Genomic DNA, 24,069 nt, shown 5'->3' with positions numbered 1-24,069 from the left:
ATCAATGAAGACAATGTCTGTAGTAATTAGATGGTACATTTTTATTGACTTTATACAAACAATATCACTAGTGAACGCTAATTCAACTGTGTATTCAGGTGATCTACACTGCCTTATCACAAGTCTTTGGGATTAAATGGAAAATAAGTGAAAAAGAGTATACGTAGAAACAGTAAACATCCCTTGCACCATGCCTGGCATTCAAGTTGTCTGGTATTCTTCAAGAGGTAGTCAATGGTGGAAAATAGCTAGATAAGTCTGATATCTTTAAGACGTCTACAAAAATCGTATAATGTATGCATAATGCATATAGCCTAATTATTGATTATCAAAGAGTTATTATTTCACACATTCACGTACGGATAACATAAAAGAGTGATTTGGGTAACTTTTCTATTTTCCACCACAGTATAGACCAGGGGTGGCTAACCAGTCCAGCATCAAGAGCCAAAAAAAAAATTCACACAACTTAAAAGAGCCGCACAACAAAAAAGATGCCCACACTACAACATCGACTTAGGCCTATAGGCTGCAGTTTAAATAGGCAGTTGGCAGATGCTACAAATGATCATTTTCAGGAATGAGTAGCAAGCAACAAAGATAATCTGACACACATCACAAATTTCCCCTCACTGAATGACTTATTAGCATGAGCAATGCTTCAATGTAACAACTGATATGATGCCAATGTGACCATCAAATGTTCCGTCGAGTGTTCAGTAGCTATATTTTTTAAAAATACACAAAAAGAAAATGAGTCTGCTTCTCTGACTGACGTCTATATAACCTACCTTTACCTTGTACTTGCAAAAGTCAGTGCCTTTGGGAAATGTTCAAGGTTGAAGCTTTATGCATCAGTTAAATCTGGCATACCAAGTACCAAACTAAAACACATTTTTTAACGGTGTAATTTTGGTTACGTTGACATATCAACCAGACGGATTATGCTACAAAAAGATAAATCCTCCTTTTGAATGTCCCGTGTTCGTCCTCCTATTTGCGCTTAGCTTCAGGGTTTTCCTGATTGCAACAGTAGCATTACACCTGGCTAAAGAAACAAACGTGTCTGCTTCTTTTTTCCTATCCATAACATGACGGTAAAATGATTTTAATGTAAACATTGCAGCCTAACTATGAGTACTATCAAATTATGATAAGCATTTTCATTTACCAGAAATATAGGCTATTTCAAAAAATAAAAAACTCTAAGGCCAAGGAGAAGTGGGAACATCAGTTGAGCTGCCGCGAGCCGCACGAGAGAAGGTAAAGAGCCGCAGGTTCGCCACCCCTGGTATAGACAATTAAAATGTGCCAGTAGTTATATCCAAATTTACCTCACGCTACATCTCAGACCTTCTGAAATACTTCTTCACAACCTAATGAATTGACTAGAATTTCAAGTTGAATGAAATCAGTGTCATGGCCTCATTCTCTAGGCTGGCTCCCAGGAGTTTCTCCATTTCGCACCACTGAAAAACAAGTCACACAATTCATCTAAAACTTTAAACGTTTTATTTTTCCAGGACACATTCCTTTCACCTACCTTTGTCTATAAATCTATAATCGCTGCATGTCAGTCTGTTTTACCATGTTTAAATAGTTGGTTACTTACATAGAATAGGTATTATCTATCTATAAACCATTCTGTGAGTTGCACAGTTTTGAAAACAAATGTTAAGGGTTGTTTTAAGGACATGTTAGTGCATGCCTGTACCCAGCCAGTCAACATCGTCAACATTTCTGTCCACTCTAGTTTATCCAAAATAAACCAGAAAAGGAACTCAAAGTGCTAAATACCAGAATTATCCTTCAACAATAACTGACAGACATTACAGACATAATACACACATTCCTGGCTTTATAGATAGATAATTCCTATTCTATATAAGTAACCAACTATTTAAACATGGTAAACTAACTGGAGACTCGGTTAACATGAATCTAAAGGCTTGCCTCAGATGAGAACAGGAGCAATGCACTGGAGGAAACCAATCAGTTTGCCTTCCTTAATGGTGATTATAATAAGGACTGGGAATACTGTGTAATGGTGAGATTAATCACCACAGGTCCGTGATTTACCAGGCTACCAAGCAATTAAGATTGTAATGAAAATACTATACAGTACACAATGCACAGTGCATCCTGTCAGAAGTGTCATTCTCTAAATGAGTATAATTGGTTAGAACACCACATTCACAATCTTGCATAACCCAGCACATGCAAAGTACACCTACCATGAAGAACACGGCAACCATTTCACCCTCACTACCTCTTGACCCTGAGGAAATTTAAAACATAAACCATGGTGAGGTCAATAGCACTGACATATAAAGATAGATATTGTAGGTTTGTATTAAGCATTGATAATCGGTGTTATGTTTATCTTACATCAGCTGTAGTTCGTCTCTGCAGAATTTCTTCAAAGGGATAAAGGGCACCATTCACATCATGTTTGCACTCTGAAACAGAAAATGTTGTATGAAAATCTTCACTTGAAGCAAAAGAAAAACTACAAATCAGATCCTCCAAATGAAAAAGTACTTACTGTACAGTTGATGGAACTGCCAATCACATTTTCAGCTATACAGGAACTACTATTACTAGCCTAAGCTTTCATTACAAAATTTACCTGGATCAGTCATCCTTCGTTTTTTTCTTGGAATCTTCTCACTCTTCTCTGCAGAGCTTCTTTTTAATGATGTGTCTTCTTTACCTTGTTGATTTGTGTCTCCTGATTTCACCCTGGCTTTAGAATTTGCTTTCTTTCTCTTGACTGCAATGGATTTCACCTCTATGTCAGAGGGATTTTCAGTCTCAGATTCAGAAGACACACAGTGACTTGTAGTCTCCTCTGCAGTTGTGACCACTGAAGGGTTCTCTGCTTTTGGTGACAGTAGACCGTTTGTTCCAGGTGGATCCATACATGGAGAGCTGTCCAGCTCATCTAAAGTGTCATGACTTCTGCCGCTGGTGTTCACCACAGCTGAACGGCTCCTGAGATGAAGGGTTGTGCCTGGTGCTGACAGACTCTCTGGGCTCAGACCCGCAGACCGACCACGACGTCTACCAGCTGCAGGGGTGGCTTCGTTGGACTTTGGAGTGCCACTGACCACCCGATCCTGCCTGGCACCTGAAGAGCTAGAGCAAGGTTCTGCTGTGGTGGAAGGGTCCTCTGTGGGCTTGCTGGAGCTAGGTTCTGCTGTGGCGGTGGAGCAGGTTGTTTCCTGGTCCGTTTGATGACGCGGCTGCCCCATAGGAGGGAACTGGCTCTTAGCGCCCTCTGCTGGCCAGACTGGAGCTCTCGGCAGTTCCTCATCAGCTCTGACCAGGGGCTCCTGTGGAGCAGAGGAGGAGTGGGCATCTGGGGAGAAGCTTGCAGAGCTGAACTCCAGGCACTCTGTTGGTTTTCATGGAGAGGGAGGAGGGGGGGAGAGAGAAAATAGGTTAACATCAAATGGCTTGACATAAAATCTCTACACAACTGAACACTAATTTTATGTTACAGATGTTTATGTAACACTCATTGCATTGTAGGACATTTATCTCACACACATCTAAATACTATAGGATTCAGTGGCGGTTCTACACAAAGGCCTAGGGAGGACCCCAAAAAAAAAAAAAAAAACACCCAACGTTCTACGCGGGTAAATTAGAGCGGCACTCGTGTGGTGCTGCTCGGTGAATGAGAGCTCAGAAACTACTCTTGGAGAGAGGAGCTACGATTTCTCCTTGTTGCAAGAGTCGAAGGTAATCAAATCTCGTATGTGATTTGTTGTTTTTGCACATAACCGTGTTACTGTTGTTCATTACACTGATAATGAACTCAAGTTTGTAAATGTCTGGTCTCAAAACATGTTCATATAATTCACATAATCATATCTTAGCAAACTAATCGAAGCAGAAACGAATATCCAAATGTCAGTATCCTTGCTCTACACAATGTTGTGATGTTAACCACGTAACTTCATCCATCTTGGCAGTTGCATTGCGATAACAAATACATTTGAGTAAAGTAGTGATTAACAGTAAACTATCTGCAAGACATGTGTTAAGTAGGGAGGGATAGCAACGAAATGCATGATCCTACGTTTTTTGTTTTCTTCTTGTAATCATGAAACGAGGAAGGGACATAGCGTCCTTTTTTGCCCCAATAAACAAAAAAGAGAGAGAAACAGCAGTGAGAAACAAATCAAGGAGCAGGAAGAGGGAGAGCCAGAGTCGTCGGTGGAGGTTGGAGAGAGGGCATGTGATGCAAGTCAGGGCTCTGACACAGAGAGGGAAAATCCAGAGGGTGAGGAGCATGAAGATGGAGAGGAAACATAAAGGGACAGAGAGAGGAACAGCCAGCAAATAGATCAAGTACTGCATCATCAGGTTTGTGAAGAAGGTTCTTCTTACTATTTGCAAAGCAGTGCAATTACAATTTCATTGTAGGCCTACTGTGTGTCCTTAAAATGGTGATTTCTGCTGTAAATTCTTTTTTTGTGTTAATATGGCTCTAACGTTTCTTTTTTTAAAGTAAATACTTGGCTTACATTTTGAAATACATGCAGATATACATGCATTATGCATAAGTGAATAAATGTTGTAGTTGTGCCCTATGTTTACTGTACATCTTTCTAGGATATCAGCAAGTCCAAGAATGATGTACCAGTACAGCCCAACTTGAATATATTCCTAACCACTTTGATGGGGGACAGAAGAAGCTTTAGGCCAAACTGGTATAATCTTCATCCATGGCTTGAGTATTCTGTCATGATGGACTCTACATATTGCTAGACATTTTAGCACACCAAATGCCCCAGTTGAACTGGTTTGTTTTATTGAGCCATACAGGGAGGTTTTCTTTGAGCTAGACTGTGCAAGATTGCTGTAACCCTTCCTGTAAGCCTCTGTTGCTGTAGTGTAGTGTATCTATATTTCATTAAAATTCAATTGATCCAGAATTGTGCCAATTCAAATACTAAAGTATGGACTCAACTGTGGAATTGACATCCTGTACTGTATTTTTCTTCATTTTGTATGACCCTACCTCCCTTGCACCTGCACTCACTCTTGTACAAAATAAATGTATATATGATTTTAAAGTGAAATAATGTTTATAATCTTTAAATATCATTTGTTGCCATTTTTTAATGTGCCCCTCTGGTTAAACACTGGCCCCTCCTTGGCTCCCGTAGTACAATTTGTCTAGAACCGCCACTGAGAGGATTCCTGCACAATTATGTGCAAAACTATGTGTTTGACGTCACAGCACTTTCCAAATCAATCAAATCCAACTGATTAGAAGAAAAGGAAAACAGATCCATTTGGTGGGTTTTGTTTCCATTCCACTCCCTATATGATGCCCATTTTCACAAATGCAAATTCACAGAATTCAATTCAAAGCATCCTTCCTCTCAGATGATCTTTTTAAAACAAGTCCATGTGCAACCTATGAGGTACTTACGCTTTTTGAACTCCTGCCATGAAGGAAATTCTCTAAGCCGCACTTTTATTTTATGTTTTCTAGTGAACCCCATAGCATTTACATCATCTTCAGTATGAGGGACCAGAGGGGAACTTGTGTGCTGTGTTGAAGAGGAGATGGAGATCGTCCTACCAGCGGGCTGGCTTTGCTGTTGATCGATGGTATGAAAGGCCTGATCTGACTTCAGTGGAGAACCGCTGACTACCCCATCCTGCCTCGGACCGGTAGATTCCTTTGTGGGCTTGCTGGAACTAGGTTTTGCTGTGGCGGTGGAGCAGGTTGTTTCCTGATCCGTGTGATGGTGCAGCTGCCCTACAGCAGGGAACTGGCTCTCGGCGCCCTCTGCTGGCCAGACTGGAGCTCTCGGCAGCTCCTCATCAGCTCTGACCAGGAGCTCCTGTGGAGCGTCCGGCACACTGTTCAACTCCAGCTGGTACTCTGCAGATCCACAACACATGTAGAAGGAAGACAGATAAAAGTGTACAAGAAAGTGGGAAAAGAAACTTCCATAAATTAAGCAATGACTAGCCAACACCTCAAGATGGACATCAGCATCATGTTTATAGACAAGCAAAGGATTTGTGTACAATACAAAGATCAACAAAGTTTTTTCCTGTTGGGATTGCCAGCAGGCTATCAGAGATGAATTTTCATAATTTCTTCTATTATTTCTACTATTTAGAGGAAGACTGTGGCCATTACACACAGAAGTTGTTATCATGATGTTTGTAGTCTTAGGAACCGTATTAGTAACTTAAGACACATTGTGTGTAGTCCTCTACAACAGTATTTCATGAAAAACAGTGCACCAGAAAAGCTAAGATCAAATAGCCTGGTTTGCACAATAAAGTCCAAAATGTGTAGGTTCACTTTTAACAAAGCATCTACATCACAAAATATTATCGCTTTTTCGAATATACATTGCAAAATGTTATTTTTCTTTCTGGCTATGAAATTAATTTGCAATATACACAAGCAAATGCTTAATATTTCACTTCACTGTCTTTTTTCACTAGAGAGATGTTGCATTGGTGTTATAGGTATGGGATTTCACACAACGGCCATTCAACAATCAAGCCTATTGAATGTCAAATACAAAATCACTAACACATCAACCTTTGTGGGCAACAGAACTGCCTTCAATAGCATTTTACTGAGGTTTTAAAACAGACACCTTCCTTCATGGGTGTTTCATTGAATTAGGCCCACAACACCTCCAGAAGGCTCCATAGTGGTATCTGACGTCCCAGACCAACCCACAACCAGACTAATGATGGGTTCTCTCCCAACAAATACCGACAGATTCTTCAGATTCGCAACCCTTGATGCGGGCTCCAACAAATACCAACAAACTCTTCAGTCAATCCTCTTCGTTGCTGTGGCTGTTTATGGTCCAATCAGCAACAAACAAAAACATAACCTTGATGAGAGCACCAAAAGTACCAACAAACTCTTCAGTCAATTATTTATGTAAAACTATTCAGTAACATTATTTGTGCATACTGTTGGTACAGGAGAAACATCATTTCATTCTTTGTTGTACATAAAATAAAAAGTTCAATTAAAAAAATCTTCAATCTTAATTTTAAAATGACCCTGACAAATGACAGTTATTCACATACAGTATATGTAGTCTACTGTCCTTACCAGGTGGCTGCACCATTGTTTCGGCATTCATTGGTTCCTCTGCTTTCATCACAACACACTCCAGCGCAAACTCCACAGTCTAAGAAGTTGTGTAATTTGAGAGAAGTTATATTTCATAAGAGATACTTAATTAAATAAGTTCTAGTCATAACATTATAAGTAACATTTACACTTAATGATGGCAGTCAAGCCTGTGTAATATGCCCACCTCTGTGCTCTCTGGGACTGGCTGTCCATGGAACAGGGCGCTTTCCAAAAAACGCTGTTCTGGCTCCACTTTGAGGACCGGCAGGTTGTCGCACACATCCTGAGTACACAATTGCTCCATCTCCTTCAGTCTGTGTGTGAGGGCTGCCACTTCCTTCCTCCTCTGTATTAACTCAGCTTCTGCTCCCATGTACATTTCATCAAATATGGAGACTATTCCTGATGTCGTTTTCACCATCAAAGACTCCATGAGAGACAGAATCTTTCTCCTGAATAGGGCAGCCCCAGATGTAAACTCTTCCTGGAATCTGATGGGTTCATAGTTTTCTTGAGGTGTTGCTGATTTGTTCTGCTTGGACTATTATAACACACAATAAAATGTCATTAAATGTCAGACCCATTTGTTTACACCTCACTAGCCATTACAGAATTCTCCAGACAATGCCTAACTTTTGCATTTAGATGTCTACCTTTCCATTCATTTTCAGTCCACATCAATGGAAAAGAGATGCAAAAAATGAGTTTAGGTATTACGTAGTCTAACATATTCGGTAGGCTACATTTTGACAAGAAGCAAAATAAAGACTAAAGCCTATCAGTTTGCAGACCTGACTTCGACCAGTGCAGCTAATAAATGTTTTGCAGCAATTTCAGGTCTCAAGAGTTTGCAGATTTCACATCCACAGTCTTGCTCGCAAAGAGACTAGGCCTATACAGTACATGTTCAAAAAGCCAGTCTGGGTTTCCATTCTTCGACTAAGAAACCCTGACTGGAAATACTTGAAATTTACATTAAAAATAAGCCTACACAAAAACATCAATCGCATAATTCTCAAATCGCATGCAGGCTATACGAATAGGGTTGATGGAAACACATTGTATTATCCTAGCCTACCTGTGTCCGAAACGTTGACCTAACGACCTAATGTTTGATACCACAACTCCTCCCTCAACAAGGACTGTAATTCACATAACACGGTAGCCTGGCTAACGCCTCATCTCATTGAGATGGGGTCTGGGGGTACTTCATTACCCACAATCCTGAACAATCCCACAGTGATGCCTAGTGTTAATTTTGTCACCTATTTTTAATTTAATCTTAGTCTTGTGGTGAAATGTCCTTTTTAGTCTTTGTCATATTTAGTCATTCAAATATAATTTTTGTTAGTCAAGTTTTAGTCGACTAAAAATCTCCTCATTTTAGTCTAGTTTTAGTCAAAAGAAAACTAAAGGTATCTTAGTCAAGTTTTAGTCAGAACATTTTAGTCTTTTTTTTTTAAATAACAATTTATTTCAGTCAAATAGGGTTTCATACATCTCAATTTTCCAACAATATTGTGTGTCCACAGGGCTACTCGTCTGTTATAATTACTCATTCTGATTTTTTGTCAGTCAGTATGTTTACATGCACAGACAGTTATAGCTCGGCTAGGATTTGACCATAGACAGTAAAAGATTTGACTGGACCACGGTCATGATCTTCGTAGACCTCTCAAAGTCTGGTCCGAGGACCACTGGTGGTCCTCAAGCAATCCCAAGTGGTCCGTGAGCAGACGTGGTAAAATATAATATAGATGAGTTGTTTGCAATATTGAACCATCTTGTATGTAAATCCAAACAGTTCTGCAACACTGCCTATGTAAGATATGCCAGTTTAAATCATATGAATGCTTTGACACAATAAGTAAAGTGCAAAGACAATAAGCAAGGTGGTTCAGTGAGTAGGCCTATTGTGTAGGCTAACATACTGTTGAAGTAGGTCTAATCTTTTTTTTTTTAGCTAGGTGGTCTGTGCGTTTCTTTTTTATTGGTTAAGTGGTCCTTTGTCTGAAAAAGTTGGAGAAACACTGTCGTAGACCCAAGTATTAATGTTTTACTCCGCCACGCTAGATGGCGATATGCGCCCAAACGCAACACATTCCCCAAACTTTTCATCTTAGCTAACTTGCTAGCGAACTTTCCATATTAGCTTACTTGCTAGTACACTTTGAATCGTCAGTGTGACTAGTTAAATAGTTGACATTATTTGCTGAACATTTTCGTATGGGGGATGTTATTTCGTATTTGTATGAGAGAAGCTTCAACTTATGGGTATGTAGCGTTGTGGCATAAAGTTTAGGTAGTTAGCTTGCTAACTCTGGCAGAAATAATAATGCTAGTTAACATTAGCTAGGCTGTAGCCTTCATACTGTATGAGTCATATCAATCATTAACCTAGGAATACTTTCCGTGCATTTAATGAACATTTTGTGTAATAATTCCCGGCAAGTTAATAAACTAAATATGGTGGTCCAAGAGCAGACCATGCACCGGTCCATGTATCAGCCCGACTGAGCAGTGATGGCAGGGTACGAAGCACTGCACCATGTTGCTAACGTTAACGTTAACCGCTTTCACACACACACAATATAAAATACACGAAGATAAATATAAAATTCAATACCAAAACACTATTATTTACATGATTACTCCTGAAATAATTGCTATTAACTGCACATTCCCTATATTGAAATCACTGTTTGGCGGAGGTCTGAGTAAGTCACACATGTGCAAGTCACAAGCAAGTCTCAAGCAAGTCCAAGTCATTTTTTGTGACAGTCAAGCAAGTCAAGTCAAGTCATAGCTTGGGTCAAGCAAGTCAAATCAAGTCATAGCCAAATCATTGAAATTCATGATGATTTACCCATGTTTTCATTTTAAAATAAGCTACAATAGGCTAGTTATGAACTGCTGGAGTTTTATTTGTAACAAACAAATAGACATTGCATTCATTCAAGCCATATAGCCTACATCTGAACGGTTTATAGAATAAGATGAAATGTATACGAATAAAAATAAATGTATTTCAAGTAGACCTATTATAAAATAGCCTATTATTGTTTCAATATGCCTCAAATATTTAGCCTAAGCTACATCAAATCATGAAAATATATTCAAACAGTTCAAATTACACTTGTCCTGACCTGTCACATCTCCAGGGAACCAATAATGAATGAAAAAGTTAACTAATCAATCAATCAAACGCTGCCAACGACGTCACTGCCAAACTTTGACAAGCGTGACAGCGCAATGGGTTTTGGGAGGGTTTAGGACCGTCAATGCTATATCATATTATACATAAGCCTAACATGTGAAATAAACTGCTTTTCTATGCTGATTGCTGGCAGTTAGCTAGGCCTACTTACTGTTGTTAGCTACTAGGCTGTAACGTATGGAACAGGGACGTGTTTAAGAGGGAGGGAGAAAGAGGGGCGCTTACTTTAGGTTACATTGGCAACATTTTCGCTATATATCGAGATTAAACTTAGACAAGAAAATGTTTCACTTTGCCATTTCACACATTTTAGCCTAATATGGCATTAACTAAAAAGCATAATAGATTCAAAGCCAACTTTTAACATGCCTCAAATTTGACGTTAGGTTTCTAACACGACTAACTTCGGATAAAAAACAACGTGGTGATGGTTATGTCGCTATTTTGCACACTTGCAGACTGCTGTTCATTTCTCCTTTGACTTGTCAGATACATCATCTGTGAAGCCAAACATTATTATGTTTTGGTATAAACGTAGAGCCTTCCATATTTGCAAGTTAGCAAAGTCTGTCTCATTTGATCTGGCACTTGCTGTTGGTCTCGTCACTTGGTACAATGACAGGTTCGCTTGCGTGACGCATGCAACAGCACCTAAGCAGATTTTCTAAAATCGTAAAGTTAACTCCTTAATATCTATGAAAAAAAATAAAAAGTCAAGTCATTTCAAGTCATTTGTCTCAAGTCTAAGTCAAGTCTCAAGTCATGAATAGCAAGTCAAAGTCAAGTCGAGTCTTTTATACATGGTGATCAAGCAAGTCTCAAGTCTTAAAAAAATGTGACTCGAGTCTGACTAGAGTCAAGTCATGTGACTCGAGTCCCCCATGTCTGCTGTTTGGAGGAAAAGGTTTGCGTGCTGTCGTCGGTTGGAAGTTGTTCAAATGGCAATTCGCGCGGTTGTGCCTTGCTATATATACTATTTCGGGGAGGCGCGGTGGTTTATTGGATGAGTAGTTCCTTTGCTCGGAAATGAAAATATGTACACAGTCTTGTAGGCTACCTTTTGACTTTTTCTGGATTTTCTCTTCATTTTTTCACTCAAAATGATATGTTGTATGCTTATGAGTTACGCCGTAGCTGGTTAGCCTAAGACATGCTCTAAAACTCATACGGATTTTTCTAAAACGTCAATGGGAGAAATGAATGGGAAACTTACTTCCGGCACCTAAGCTCTCTCGGAGGAGGGGTGGGACTGTGATGCTCTATTTGAAATGTGGTTTACGTTTAGGGAGGGAAAGTGAAAACCAGCGCCCCAAGTGGTTGCGTTCCTATCGAAGAGCAGCTCCAATGTTAAGTCCCATAGACCTATTTTAAAAAAAATATTGTGAAGCCAAATCAGCGATGTTATCCACCAAAAATATTTTTCAGTGTCTATACAGTAACTGTGAAAATGTCAGACCCTATTTTGCCTTATTTAAGAAAATCGAAATTGCTCCTTTTGTTTCATAAACGAACTACAAAAGAAGTCACGTGACTTTACCCTTCGACGTTACTCACGGTAAGAGCCGTTTATTTATTTATCGTTGTGTCGTCATCGTCTTGCTGTCCCCCTACGTTCTGTGATTGATTCCTTCGTTGAGGTGAAAATGAAGTCCATGGAATCCAGGCTGCCTAGCAGCGTGAATAAAATCGTGCGCATGAGGCAGCATGGGAAAACCATAGACTGTAAAAAATATGGACAAAGCGTCTGTGACGTCACCCATAGATTTTCTGAAGAACGGTTATGAAGCCGTTTATGGGCGGTATGGGCGGCGCCATCTTGGAAAGCCTTGGGAAATCCTAACCCTGCCTACCTCCTGGCCAATCCATATATGGGTAAAAGGGCGGGGCTTTGTATGAGACTGAGCAAGCCAGCCGGTGAACCCGCCTCGTCGTCAGCCGAGCAGCAGCCTCAGCTAAGCTATCTGTAGCGTTTGGCCTACAAGATGGACTGGCACAGACGTTGCTGTAACATTGCTGGTAAGTTCTGCTAACGTGAAGTTCATGTATGTTTCTTAATGCCATGTTCAGACACATTTTCATTTTGTATGCTGAAAGGTAATATTCGGGTGAACGGTTGAAAAGTTGAGAATGAAGAGTTGAGTTTGCAGATTCTAGCTTCTAGGGCTTTAACGTTAGCTATCCCTCCCTTGCTGAAGTTACGGTCAAATAACGTAGAGTAATTTAGCAGTTTTGTAGTAAATAGGATTGCAGTACATCATATATCCACTAGGTGGAAACCTACCTCCATGAGTAACTCACTTAGGGAGTATTCATATACCAGTGTTCTATGAGTTGGGTTCAGTTGTACAGTACGCGAAGTAATGAATGCCATGTTTCAGTAAAGTCACAGTAAGCTACAAGTCCTGTGCCTGCGTCAGTTCTTATGTCAACAAAGATATTACATTTTGGCGACGAGGAAAACGGTGAACTCGTAATACGCTGTTGGGAATGACAACAGTTTGAGAGTTTTTGAACGGTTTTAAGCAAATGTAGGAGCGTGAGGGACCAGAAACACTTGCCACGGGACAGTCGTTTTCTGAACGAGAAGTGCCATGGGGGTGGAAAAAAGGGGCATGTAAAGAAGATGTGCAAGTTGGCACCTCCCAGCGACCAGCAGCGGCAGGTTAAGGGGGGAGGAAAGCCAGAAAGGGCAACGGCAAAGAAAGAAAAACGGCAGTACGCACATTACGTGGAAGAGTCCCCTGATCCGCAATCCAGTGATGAAGAAGTGTTTGCTATGCACAACATCAAAAGCTCAAAAATGACAAAAGTTGACCCCATTACCACACAGTTAGACTTAAATGGACACTGTGTTAAATTCGAAGTGGATACAGGCTGTAGTGTTACCATCCTGACAAAGGCTGAATATGGCAAATTGTGGGCTGCTGGAAATGCACAGGAACTGCAGAACTGCTCAATTACCCTGAAAACATACACAGGTGAAAAAGTCGCAACCCAAGGGACAGTCAATGTAGCCGTGACATACCAAAACAAAGTCAAGGACTTACCAGTAGTCGTGGAAGCAGGCACCGGACCAAACCTGCTAGGCCGTGCATGGCTCAGGGAGTTAGACATGAACTGTGTGTATGTCAATAAGCTAGACCAGCCTCAGCTAACCTTGCCGAATGTGCTTAAGCAGAACGAAGAGGTGTTCAAGGAGGAGCTCGGCACCTGGACAGGCCCGCCAGCCAAAATATATATCAACGAGGATGTGGCGCCCAAGTTCTACAAGCCCAGGCCCGTGCCCTATGCCATGCGCAAGAAAGTAGAAAGGGAGCTGGAGAGGCTCACCGAGCAGGGAATCATAGAGCCGGCCAAGTTTTCGGAGTGGGCTGCACCAATCGTGCCGGTGCTAAAGCCTGACAATACAGTGCGCATTTGTGGAGACTACAAGCTCACAGTAAATGTAGTCTCCAAGCTCGAGCAGTACCCAATACCAAAATTGAAAGACTTATTCGAGAAGCTGATAGGAGGGGAGAAGTTCACAAAGCTAGACCTCAGTCACGCTTACCAACAAGTCACGCTTGATGAGGCCTCAAAGCCGTATGTCACCATTAACACACACAAAGGGCTCTTTCAGGTGAATCGCTTACCTGTCGGCATGTCCTCCAGCCCAGCCATCTTTCAGCGGATGATGGAAGGGGTGGTGGCAGGCATCCCGAACGTGGCAGTGTACCTTGACGACATTCTGTTGACGGGGCGGAGTGATCACGAGCACCTGGAGACACTAAATGCAGTCCTACAGCGGCTACGAGAGGCAGGTCTTCGACTCAAGCGCAACAAGTGCGCCTTCCTGGAGAGGGAGGCGGAGTTCCTGGGACACACCGTGGACGCCTCGGGGCTCCACCCTCTGCTGAACAAGGTAAAGGCCATACAGCAAGCACCCGCACCAAACAACATCACAGAGCTGAGAGCGTACCTAGGCCTACTTCTTGCCAAACCTGTCGACACTGTTAGCTACCTTGCACAAGCTGCTACGTAAAGAGACCAAGTGGCACTGGCATGAGGAGCAGGAGAGAGCATTCGAGACTCATGCAGTCGTCTGAGGTGTTAGTGCATTACGATAGCGAGAAGGACTTGGTCCTGTCCTGTGGCATCACCTTAGGGGCGGTGTTGTCACATCGTATGCCAGACGGGCAAGAGCGACCAATTGGCTTCATGTCAAGAACCCTCTCAGTAGCAGAAACAAATTACTCACAACTAGATAAAGAAGGACTGGCAGTGATGTTTGGCATACAGAGGTTTCACAAGTACTTATACGGCAGGAAGTTTGTCATTTCCACTGACCACAAACCCCTACTGTCACTCTTCATTGAGATGAAAGCAGTGCCACAGATGGCATCCCCTCGCATCCAACGATAGGCCGTGACCTTTAGAGTATCCGAGTACGAAATTGTGTATAAGCCAGGCAAACACCACGGCAACGCAGACACTTTCAGCCGACTCCCTCTGCCACAGTCGTTCCCCAAGAGAGAGCAGGAGGAGCGTGTGTTGATGATGGAGGAGGTGACGCTTGTGTCAGCCAAAGACATGAGCCAGTGGACCCGCAAAGACCCTGTGCTGTCACGAGTGTGCCAGTTCAACCAGCAGTGTTGGCCGGCACAACACACAGACCCAGCGTTCCAGCCCTATGCAGTGAGAAAGACTGAGTTAAGTCTGCAATATGGGTGTGTGTTGTGGGGGTCACGGGTGGTGGTAACGCCACCAGGTCGTGAAGCACTGCTAGGCCAGTTACATTACAGTCACCCTGGCATCACCAGAATGAAGGCCTTAGCCCGTTACTTCTGGTGGCCAAAGTTAGATACCGACATAGAAGCAGTAGTGAGGAGATGTAGCATGTGGCAAGAACATCGCCACGTACCCACTTCAGCACCACTTCACCCGTGGGAGTGGCCCAGCAAACCATGGCAGAGGCTACACATTGACTATGTGGGACCGTTTATGGGTCACATGTTTTTAATCGTGATGGATGCATATTCCAAATGGATGGACGCTTACCCGGTACATTCAGCCACCTCAGCTAGCACCATTGAATGTCTGCGGAAGAGTTTCAGCAACCAAGCATTACCTGAGATGATCGTGTCAGATAACGGCTCATGCTTTGTGGATGCAGAGTTCCAAAAGTTCCTCAGTAACAATGGCATCGAACACGTCACCTCAGCACCATACCATCCTTCCTCGAACGGCTGTGCTGAAAGGGCAGTCCAGACCTTCAAAGCCATGATGAAGAAAGCAGGTCAGGGCACTATCCACACCAAGGTGTCGCGGGTGTTGTTCAGTTATCGCATAACTCCTCAGTCCACCACAGGGCGGTCACCTGCTGAAATGTTACAGGGCAGACGCTTAAGATCAACATTAGATTTGGGACATCCAGATCTCAGAGCCAAAGTGGAGCGAAAACAGTGCAGTCAAAAGCAAAATCACGACAAACACAGAGCAGAGAGAAGTTTTCAAGTAGGTGACGCAGTAATTACACGCAACTTCAGTCATGGGCCTAAATGGATTCCTGGTTTCATCACCCAAGTCACAGGACCAGTATCTTACAAGGTCATGTTAAGAGATGGGTCTGTAGTGCACAGGCATGTGGACCAGACTCTGGCAAGGCCTGAGGACAGAGACTTTAAAGAACCCGAAACGCCAGAATCATCCACAGTTCCTCTGTCACTCCCAGACCCTGCTGCTGTCATCGCGAAGCTGGCAGAAATTGGACAAAGCTGCATTGCAGATGGACATCTGCAAGACAACACAACATCACCAGTGTCAAGCATTCCATCCCCAGTTGCAGTGAACGAAACCCCGGCATCTCAACAAACAGCTGCACTGGTTCAACGGTCGCAAAGGACTGTGTCAAAACCTGCTTACCTGAAGGATTATGTGGAATAACACACATACACACACACAAAAGGGTGTAGGCGGATCACTGCCCTATACAAAAAAGAAAAGAGAAAAAAGAAAAATGCCTTGAATGTGAAAACGACAAAAGAAAATTGTAAGGTTGTTATGTGTTAAGGGTAATGGTAATTTTTCTTGATGTGTTATAGTGTAAGATGTATTCTATACTTGGTGTTAGTTTTGTAAGGTTACAGAAGAATTCAGTAATTTGTGAGTTAGGTATTAAGGGAAATGTAATAGCTTAAGGGGGGAGGAATGTAGTAAATAGGATTGCAGTACATCATATATCCACTAGGTGGAAACCTACCTCCATGAGTAACTCACTTAGGGAGTATTCATATACCAGTGTTCTATGAGTTGGGTTCAGTTGAACGGTACGCGAAGTAATGAATGCCATGTTTCAGTAAAGTCACAGTAAGCTACAAGTCCTGTGCCTGCGTCAGTTCTTATGTCAACAAAGATATTACAAGTTTAGCGTTACAGGTTCACCAACTCACGTAGAATAGCAGTTTACAGGTTCAGCAACTCATACTGACAAAAATTTATCTTTGCCTTTATTGTTTTGTGATTAACGTTACCCATCTCATATCCTCAGTGGCAGCCATCATTGTAACGTTAATTAATTTACGAGAACATCAGCCAGCTCGCTGTATTCTGTCAACGTGTGGTGTGAATTGATAACAAAATCGTAGTAGGGTATTAGTTAACTTGTACATCATTAATTATTTTTGATTAACTCTAAATATCACGTTTTAAAATCGCTATATTGCTCTAAAGTTGTCAGTGGTAGTTTGGTCTAAGATGACATTGAAATTTCTCATCGGTGGCCATTTCACGATCCAGCGTTCATGTTCGGTTAGCTTGCCTTATTTCCCCTTCTTGTCAGGCTATTATCAAAACGTTAAATCCAGTTACAGTGTCCGGTGTTTGGCATAACAATGGCAATATTAGTGTACTTTGTCACTGAAGACCCATTTCAAATCGCACAATAGTACTACAGCATTGTACAACAACTGTACCTTTTGTTGATTACAACAAGGTGAAGTGGTTTGGCTGGGGTGTGGTGATATCGAACCCATTGAGACTATACAGTACATTTCACTTTATGTCTATTGATGAACTGTTACACCTACCCTTTACTTATGCCAAACCCATTTCTGTTCTTTAAATATCAGAAAGCAAACTTACTGTTGATGGCACTGAACTTGAAAATGTTTATGGAACCTTTCTGAACTGTGAATTACATTAAAACTCATGCCAAACCAATTTGCCTGTGTTCTCAAAAACATTTATACAAATCCGTCAGCTTCAGTCAGTAGGTTGAATTGAAGACCCAGATGCAGAAGTAAAGGTGATTTTTTACTTGTATATCTTGAGCATTACAGGTAACCACTGAATTTGTGAAACTAAAATAACAAAAACTAATATGTACTAAGCTAGTACATAGTCAATACATATTAGATCACTTTAAAGACTGACAGATGCAAATGCTGTAAATAAAGGTAATCATCAAGGGGTCTGCTGGTGAACAAAGTCTTTGAAGTCAGAAGCTGCCACTGCTCAATGACTTGTGCCCCATCTGGAAGGATTTCAAAATGTTCCAGATCTGAAAACAGAAATATTGGTATATGTCACATCCTTGAACTTGAACAAGTACTCACAAATTAAGCTAAAAAATACTCCCAATATTTATAATGAACAAACTCACAGAACACTTAGCTGAATGGGGACAGGACAGGCGTATTCAACTATTGCACATGTCCTGTTTATGCAGGCAATAAGCAAAACCAAATTTGGTGTATTCAAAGTTATGTAGAATAACCATTTCTTGTGTTTTCAGTGGAACAGTGTAAGCTCATATCTACACCCTATTGAGGTAGTTATTAACAGTTAGGCCAAGGTCCAGTCAAACAATAGCCAGTCACTGATGCCATATTCTTTAATTATCCAATCTGTGTCCAACCAAAACCTGCTGATTTAAAGGCATAATACAACTACTTTCCATGTGATAATTATTGCACAGATGTGCCCTGGACTGCTTGCAATAAAAGGCCACTCTAAATGTCTGAAATGCATTCATGTTTGTTCAGTATGCTAACCATGTCTGGAATAGACAGCTAGGCCTATTGAATCCAGTAGGTTGCTCCATTTAAATGTATGAAAAATGTCAAAGTACCATGGAATCAGTGCTGAAGTGATGCTTCTGAGTCGACTGCACAGACGAGAAGTGAAGTTAGGAGTCCAGAGCCCTCTCCAGCACCCAGCCTGTCTGGATCACCTACAGGGAAACTTTGCATAGACAAGAAGTGTTGATTCAAATTTGTGTTTAACAAATAAACGGCATCAATAAGAGTTTCAGACGTCAGTTATAACTAACAACAGTTATGGTGACTAGCTAACGTCGCTCGTTATCAGCTCCATGTTCAACGTATAGTCATAGTGGTTCACAATTTTACCTCCACTTGCTAATGCTTCGGCTGAAGTTATCATCTGAATGAACGCTTTTTTATCTTAAATGTGACAACCCAAAGACTATATAAATTGACAACGGACTAAGCATTCCCACAGAGAGTATTTACAAAAGTTTTTTTGACGAGAACACATGCTTTGTTGCCCCAGTATGTTTGTGAACTAACGTTAACGTTACAGCTGTCTGATCATTGACTCAAACACCTGGGCCTAATTTCCCGATTACGACGGAGACACGCTTTTAAGAGGGTTTTCTACGATTCATCTTACGATCGTTCGTTTGGTTTTTCCAACTGTTTCCCGAACATGCTCGTAGCGTGAACGCGCGCGTGCACTGCTCTTAAGGGGAGCTGTCCACGTTAATAGTTCTGAAATATCCTCTGATTTGATGGTGATGTCAGGAGACTGCACGTCACAGCAATAGGCCTACCGTTTAAACTTCGGATCTACACATTAATTCACATCAATACGAAAATAGAAACACTTTGACATCAGCATGTAAGCATCCCAAGGAGGTTATACTTTTTCGCTGTGTCACAAGAACACGTTTGAAGATAAGAAAGAAGTCGAGTAAGAAAGTGAGGAAATGTGTAGGCTTAGATTTTGATGCAGTAGGCCTACAGACTAAACCACATGTTCCTTTCTCTGCTTGTACCCTTATAGGCCTAATAAAATATAGTCCTCACTTAGCAAAGATAATGGCAAACTATTCTGGCAACGTCTCATTTCATAACTTGATTGCATTTTTGTCCCTTTTCATCACATTGTTATGACCATTAAATTTAGGCTATGCTATTTTGCACGCTAAAATCTAATTCATCACAGGTAAACACAATAAAGAATGGGAACGTAAGTTGGATTATGTATTCTAAGTTGTAATTCCTCTGTATGTCCTGTTGGTGACCTCAGTGAGAATTACTGTTAAGACGCTCTTAGCCGGTAACGAGAGCACTCGAGATTACGAGTGTTTTCACGACGCTCTTAAGCTACGATGGTTTCGGGAAACAATCGGTAAATCTTAAGACGTTCGTAAGAGGGACTTTACGACGCTCTTAGGCTTAAGATGCTTTCGGGGAACTGGGCCCTGGCTAGTATGGCAAACCAAACGTTAAGCTAACTCACAACGGGAGCACAATGGTTTTCACTAACGTTACCTTTATTCAAGTTAACTAAATGTATGTGTGTGCTTCAGTCATTCGGTCATCATTTTCGACATAAACTTATTTGAAATGATTTGACGCTAACGTAGCCTATAACGTTAGCTGCTACAGTGCCCACTAACATGGATGCTATAATGCTAACATCTACGTGAAATAGTAGTGGAATGTCACTTACCTGAAAAACTGAAGCGTAGTCTTCTTAAAGTGTCGGTTAGGCTTCAGTTAATAGCAGAGCAACCCATTTTATGTCAGATATTTGAATAAACATTTTCAGAAAGGATGTGGTGTGTAGGATCACAGCCAAGACATCAAATTTCGGAGTTTCCTCCACTCAGCTAATGACGTCGTCTACTCGACGCCAGCCGTCAATCAAGTTGACCACGCCCTTAATTATTCATACATTTAATATCTAAATGCGATCTAAACTAACGAGTTAGAAAAAAAATCACCCCCCTCACAGTTGTCAGGCACTCGGGAACTACCAAAAAATACAATTAAAGTCCATGGGACCAACCTGTAAAAGCATGAATTTATGCTGTGAAAACGGACATTTTAACATGGGGGTCTATGGACATTTGCTCCCTTTTGGGACCTGCCCCTAGCGGATTTTCGATGTATTGCAATTTTTCGCATTTCTGGGTAGGCTTCATTGTTCAAATTAGAATGTTGCCGCTTGGGGAAAACCCAGGCTAATAACACGGTGGATTGGAATATGGCTCAGCACCTTTTAGCCGAATTTTCATAAATGCGCTATGCAAATGATAATGTGCAGTTCAAGTTATCTGTAAACATGGCGGGACCCTAGCCCAAAATATAATGCTTCACCATCGTTGAGGTTTGTGACTCAGACTCACCTTCAGCTGTTTATAAATTGTGTTTGTCAAGTAGATGGTTCATTAAATTAGTTACCTCATTTCGCTTTGATTTTACTTCTGCACTGTATTGCAAATAGGCAAGCCATTCAGTTGTCCATTCGCATCTCATTAAGCCAAAATACCGCCCAGACTGCAGACTTGTTACACGGCTGAAAAATCTCTTGCACAACATTTCCCTAGATCATTGCAATAACAACGCTATAAACTTCACTTTGAATTAGTGCTGCTACTAACTACCAATTTTGTAATGACTAATCTTTCGACAAATTTTTCGATTAGTCGACTATCTAAACGACTAATTTTAAAAGAAAAATCATGTGTTTGTTATTTTTGTTGTGTCCATTTTATTTTGAACTCAACTGAATGGCCAAAACATAAAATGCCTCCTGTGCCATAAACAATATAAATAACTTCAATGTGACAAAATAAAAAATACAATATAAATAACTTAAATATTACCGTTAATTTACATACTATTATTTCTGTGGGCGCAACTTCAACAACTCCTGTGTGTTTCCTTTTCAGGTGTTCGTGCATCGCGGTTGTGCTCCCGTGATAAGCAAGTGAAGTTTGACAGAGTGTACAGACCACTCTTTTGTTACCAGTTGGCCTGAAATACTCCCATACTTTCGAAGGTTTTGGTCTAGAGCTAATTCTCGGACTTGATTCGGAGGACTCTGCCTCCGCCATTTTTCATCAAAGCATACAAGCATGCAGTGACGGCGGAAGGAAGGAGTTAAGCATTTTGAGACGAGACCATAGACAAAAGAAATGGACGAACAGACTCCGTCGTTTTCGATGGGAGGGCACTGACACAAATTGAACGTTTTTTTAGTTGGTCCCCCATCGTACTGCGCAGACTCGCAGTTTTAACTTCGTGATAGCCTTCGAACTGAATCTTGTAACTCAGATGGTTCACACAGAAATTTTTGCACTTCCTTCGCCTTCAGAGTCATCAAAACATTTATTTACGTATTATTATATCATCCTCACAAGTGATATCAAGTCGTGTTAATGCAGTGGCGTAGCGTAGCTGTGCTGGTCCCCGTTGCAAGCATTTTCATTGGGCCCCCCCTCCAACACCAACCCCACCCCCCGCGACACAAACACCCACACACAAAATTTCATGTGTGTGATGGAGATTCAAATGGATGGATCAGAGAGAGCCATGGTCAGTGGCTACCTGACTAATCATCGCTACCACCTGTTAAACTGAATTCCCCCAACTTTCGAAACCGAAACGCATATAACGTATAGCCATAGAATAATTAAAATAGCCATCAAGGAGAACAACTCATACGCGTGGCGCCTAGCCTAAACAGTGTGTCGCAGCGGTCAGCCTTCCACAAAAAGGTCAAAGCACCTCACATGCCTACTCCATAAAAAAGCAACCTACTCACTCATTGGAAGTTCACTCTGCGGCCCTTCTGTTCAGCAAGTCAACTGCCTGGCCCTGCTGTTCTCTATGGAGACTATGGTCGAGTACTCAATCGTTCTTGTCCATTTGCTAGCCTACTCCTTAGGTAGGATTTTTAACGTCAGCACTGCTAGCATCAACGCCAGCAGCAACATTCGAGGTGTTTTAGTGTTCAGTTTCATTCATTTGGATTTAGTCTCCTCCAGTTCTTGCCTTTCTTTTTCTCTTCTGTGTGCCACTTTTATGCTTACTAATTGCTGATTGCATTGCTGATTATAACACACCAAGTAGCCTCACTTAATGTAGGCTAATCACGAATGACAGGAAGTAAGGTCATTGGGATAAACATTTTCTCCATTCCCAGCAGGCCTTGTTCCTTTGTAAAAATGGACAATAATTAAAGAAATTCAATAACTTGCAGGTATTGTTTTTACTTCTAACTCATATTGTATAAATAGCTGTCAATCCCTTCCAAAACCAGTTATTGTAGTGTGAGAACTGTAGAGGTCAGGGCCAGTTTCATTATTTTTAATGGACTTTTAAAGTTTTACATGTTTATATCAATATAATTACAATCGTGCATAGGCTTACTGTCATAATGTATGTTACTACGTTATTATTTTGCCATACACTATCTTCTATTGGAAGATGGCTTCCAAACACAAGAAACACAGAGCTATGAGTGACGATGAATGGGTGGCCCGCCTGCACAGATTTGCCACACAGGGGGTCTGGCCTTCTGAGGCGGGGAACAGACCGGCACCACGCCAGAAGAAATGGCATGAACTGTATCAGAAGGTAAACTTGGACATGTATATAAACACAGGAAAGCTATGTCATCATTACAGGGAACAGATAGTTATGATTCATTGTCATAAGTTACAGATTGAGAAGTGTCCACTACAACAAAGGGGCCAAATGTCTCTGGGGGGACACAAACATGTGACTGGTTTCCACACGAAAAAGGTATAAGAAGCGTTTCATAAAAGTGTGATGTGTTGATGGTGTATTGTGTATTTTTTTTTATTTCATTTCCTGTTCTGTTAAACTGTAGCCTTCCAGTGTGGCCCCTGTGTCATCCACACCATCCATGTCACCACCTGTAACACCAGTGCAGTCAGGAACGACATCTGGGAAGGCACCTTTAAAGCCTACTTTGACTTTGACATCGGTAAATGCATGTCTTTATGCAGATATTTATGTTATCATATGTTATATAACATTTTAAAACGCTTCACATAATGTTACTAATTTCTTTTTGTCAGTTTACAAGGCGGTGTGGTGGGTCCCATGGTGCAGCTTTAAAGCCAAACCTAGGTGTGGAAAGGATGCATGCATCCAAGGTATAGTCAAGAAAATGAAACTTCATTTCATAAATAGATGCTGAGTTTATCTAATCATCGTTACTGCAATTCCTGATAATGATAGATTATTTCATTCAATACTGTAAACTGTGCTCTCTTATTTTTGCAGCCTATTAGCACTTCTGCATTGTCCAGCCCTGCGAATGGGGGTGTTCAGGACTGAAGTGCAATTGATTAGACAGGTTATTGGCAGAGAAGCATAAGCCCCCCTGCATTCATTTTAATGCCTTTTATTCACCTTTGTTGTACACAAGTCCCAAGCTATCAAAAAGCTATTGAAAAGTCATACCATGTAGTTAGTTTGCTCCCTTTCTTTCAATAAAGTATTGGATTTATCACAAATGCCAGCTTGTGTGAGATGACAGTTTTTTTCCCCACCCTATGTCCTTTATGCTTTCAACTATTATGAAAAGTGTTTAAAGTGTTTAAATTTAAAGAAAGAAAGTGTTTAAATTTAGGTTTCAAGAAGTTAAATGTAAGACTTTTGAAGACCTT

At 41.2% G+C, this 24,069-nt stretch overlaps 1 protein-coding gene across 1 annotated transcript; it reads right to left on the bottom strand.

Annotated features, from left to right (window-relative positions):
- Positions 1 to 105: 105 nt before the first annotated feature.
- LOC125298792 (aggrecan core protein-like) lies at positions 106 to 21,535 on the bottom strand. Its single transcript, XM_048249659.1, has 8 exons — positions 21,253 to 21,535; positions 7,326 to 7,682; positions 7,118 to 7,196; positions 5,603 to 5,908; positions 2,630 to 3,397; positions 2,389 to 2,459; positions 2,235 to 2,278; positions 106 to 1,469 (listed from the first exon to the last, which is right to left on the bottom strand). The coding sequence occupies exons 1-8, from the start codon at positions 21,481 to 21,483 to the stop codon at positions 1,433 to 1,435; spliced, it is 1,893 nt and encodes a 630-aa protein (XP_048105616.1). The 5' UTR covers positions 21,484 to 21,535; the 3' UTR covers positions 106 to 1,432.
- Between the last annotated feature and the right edge of the window lie 2,534 nt (positions 21,536 to 24,069).

Source organism: Alosa alosa, chromosome 1 (assembly GCF_017589495.1).
Source record: "Alosa alosa isolate M-15738 ecotype Scorff River chromosome 1, AALO_Geno_1.1, whole genome shotgun sequence".
Taxonomy (NCBI): domain Eukaryota; kingdom Metazoa; phylum Chordata; class Actinopteri; order Clupeiformes; family Clupeidae; genus Alosa; species Alosa alosa.
Note: the sequence above shows the minus strand (reverse complement) of the source record. Positions and strands in the feature narration are given on the sequence as shown.

Coding starts and splice junctions, on each gene's coding strand:
- LOC125298792 (XM_048249659.1), bottom strand. CDS start 21,483: ATGGCGGAGGCAGAGTCCTCCGAATCAAGTCCGAGAATTAGCTCTAGA. Junction 2,460..2,629: donor ACGAAGGATGACTGATCCAG/GTAAATTTTGTA, acceptor TTTCTGTTTCAG/AGTGCAAACATGATGTGAAT. Junction 1,470..2,234: donor TGGTTGCCGTGTTCTTCATG/GTAGGTGTACTT, acceptor CTTGTTTTTCAG/TGGTGCGAAATGGAGAAACT.